Raw genomic sequence first — 724 nt, forward strand, 5'->3', positions numbered from 1 at the left:
GACTAGAACCATCATTACATTACATCACTTACACATCCGTTCCTAATGATGCATGCAGTGATGCAACGGAGTCTTCGGCCGTGAAGGTGCCGGCCTGCGTTCCTGAGGCCTTCGCCGACGTCTTCAAGCCCATGAACTCACAGAGTGATGCCAGCAAGTTCAATGTCCTCGCGGCAACCGAGTGAGTTGACATGGAGCGTTGTTGCATGGGGGTCACATTCCCAACGCGTGCCCTAGGGCAGGCCTGCCGCTCTTCCCTTCCCTGCTTTTCTCCCCATGACGGCCGTACTTCTGCCCTCGCATTCAGGGTTATCAAGGCGGGCATTCTTTGGACCGACATCAGCGAGGGCCTGGCACCCCGGAACGACACCCCTGCTACGACACCGATTCATATCAAGACCATCATAACGCACTGGATGACTGTACTGTGCCATATCAAGACCATTGGCAAGGGCAACCTCCTATCCCTAAAGAGGAACAGCACGGCACGGAAGGAGGTCGAAGCAGCTCTCCTTAAAAGCATGAAAACGTGCATGCAGAATTACCAAGGCGGTAAGTTTGCAAATTGGGGGAATGTACATATACACCTGGGGGTAGTAAATCATGCATTGGAAAAGGGACCCCCAACAATAGCGCACTTTTCAATTTCCCCCCACTTGCAGTGTCAGTTCCCGACATGTACGATGGCTGAATGTGTGTGTACGTGCTATGGTGCAGGGCTCAA

At 53.0% G+C, this 724-nt stretch overlaps 1 protein-coding gene across 1 annotated transcript in view; it reads left to right on the top strand.

Annotated features, from left to right (window-relative positions):
- VOLCADRAFT_90566 (uncharacterized protein) overlaps positions 1 to 691 on the top strand; it is a gene marked incomplete at both ends in the record, with an annotated part of 2,005 nt that extends 1,314 nt beyond the window's left edge. Inside the window, 3 exons of the mRNA XM_002950038.1 lie at positions 59 to 181; positions 308 to 552; positions 663 to 691. Coding sequence (XP_002950084.1) covers positions 59 to 181; positions 308 to 552; positions 663 to 691 — 397 coding nt within the window. The remainder of the gene's footprint in view (positions 1 to 58; positions 182 to 307; positions 553 to 662) is intronic.
- Positions 692 to 724: the final 33 nt, after the last annotated feature.

The sequence above is a fragment of the Volvox carteri genome (assembly GCF_000143455.1).
Source record: "Volvox carteri f. nagariensis unplaced genomic scaffold VOLCAscaffold_17, whole genome shotgun sequence".
NCBI classification, from domain to species: domain Eukaryota; kingdom Viridiplantae; phylum Chlorophyta; class Chlorophyceae; order Chlamydomonadales; family Volvocaceae; genus Volvox; species Volvox carteri.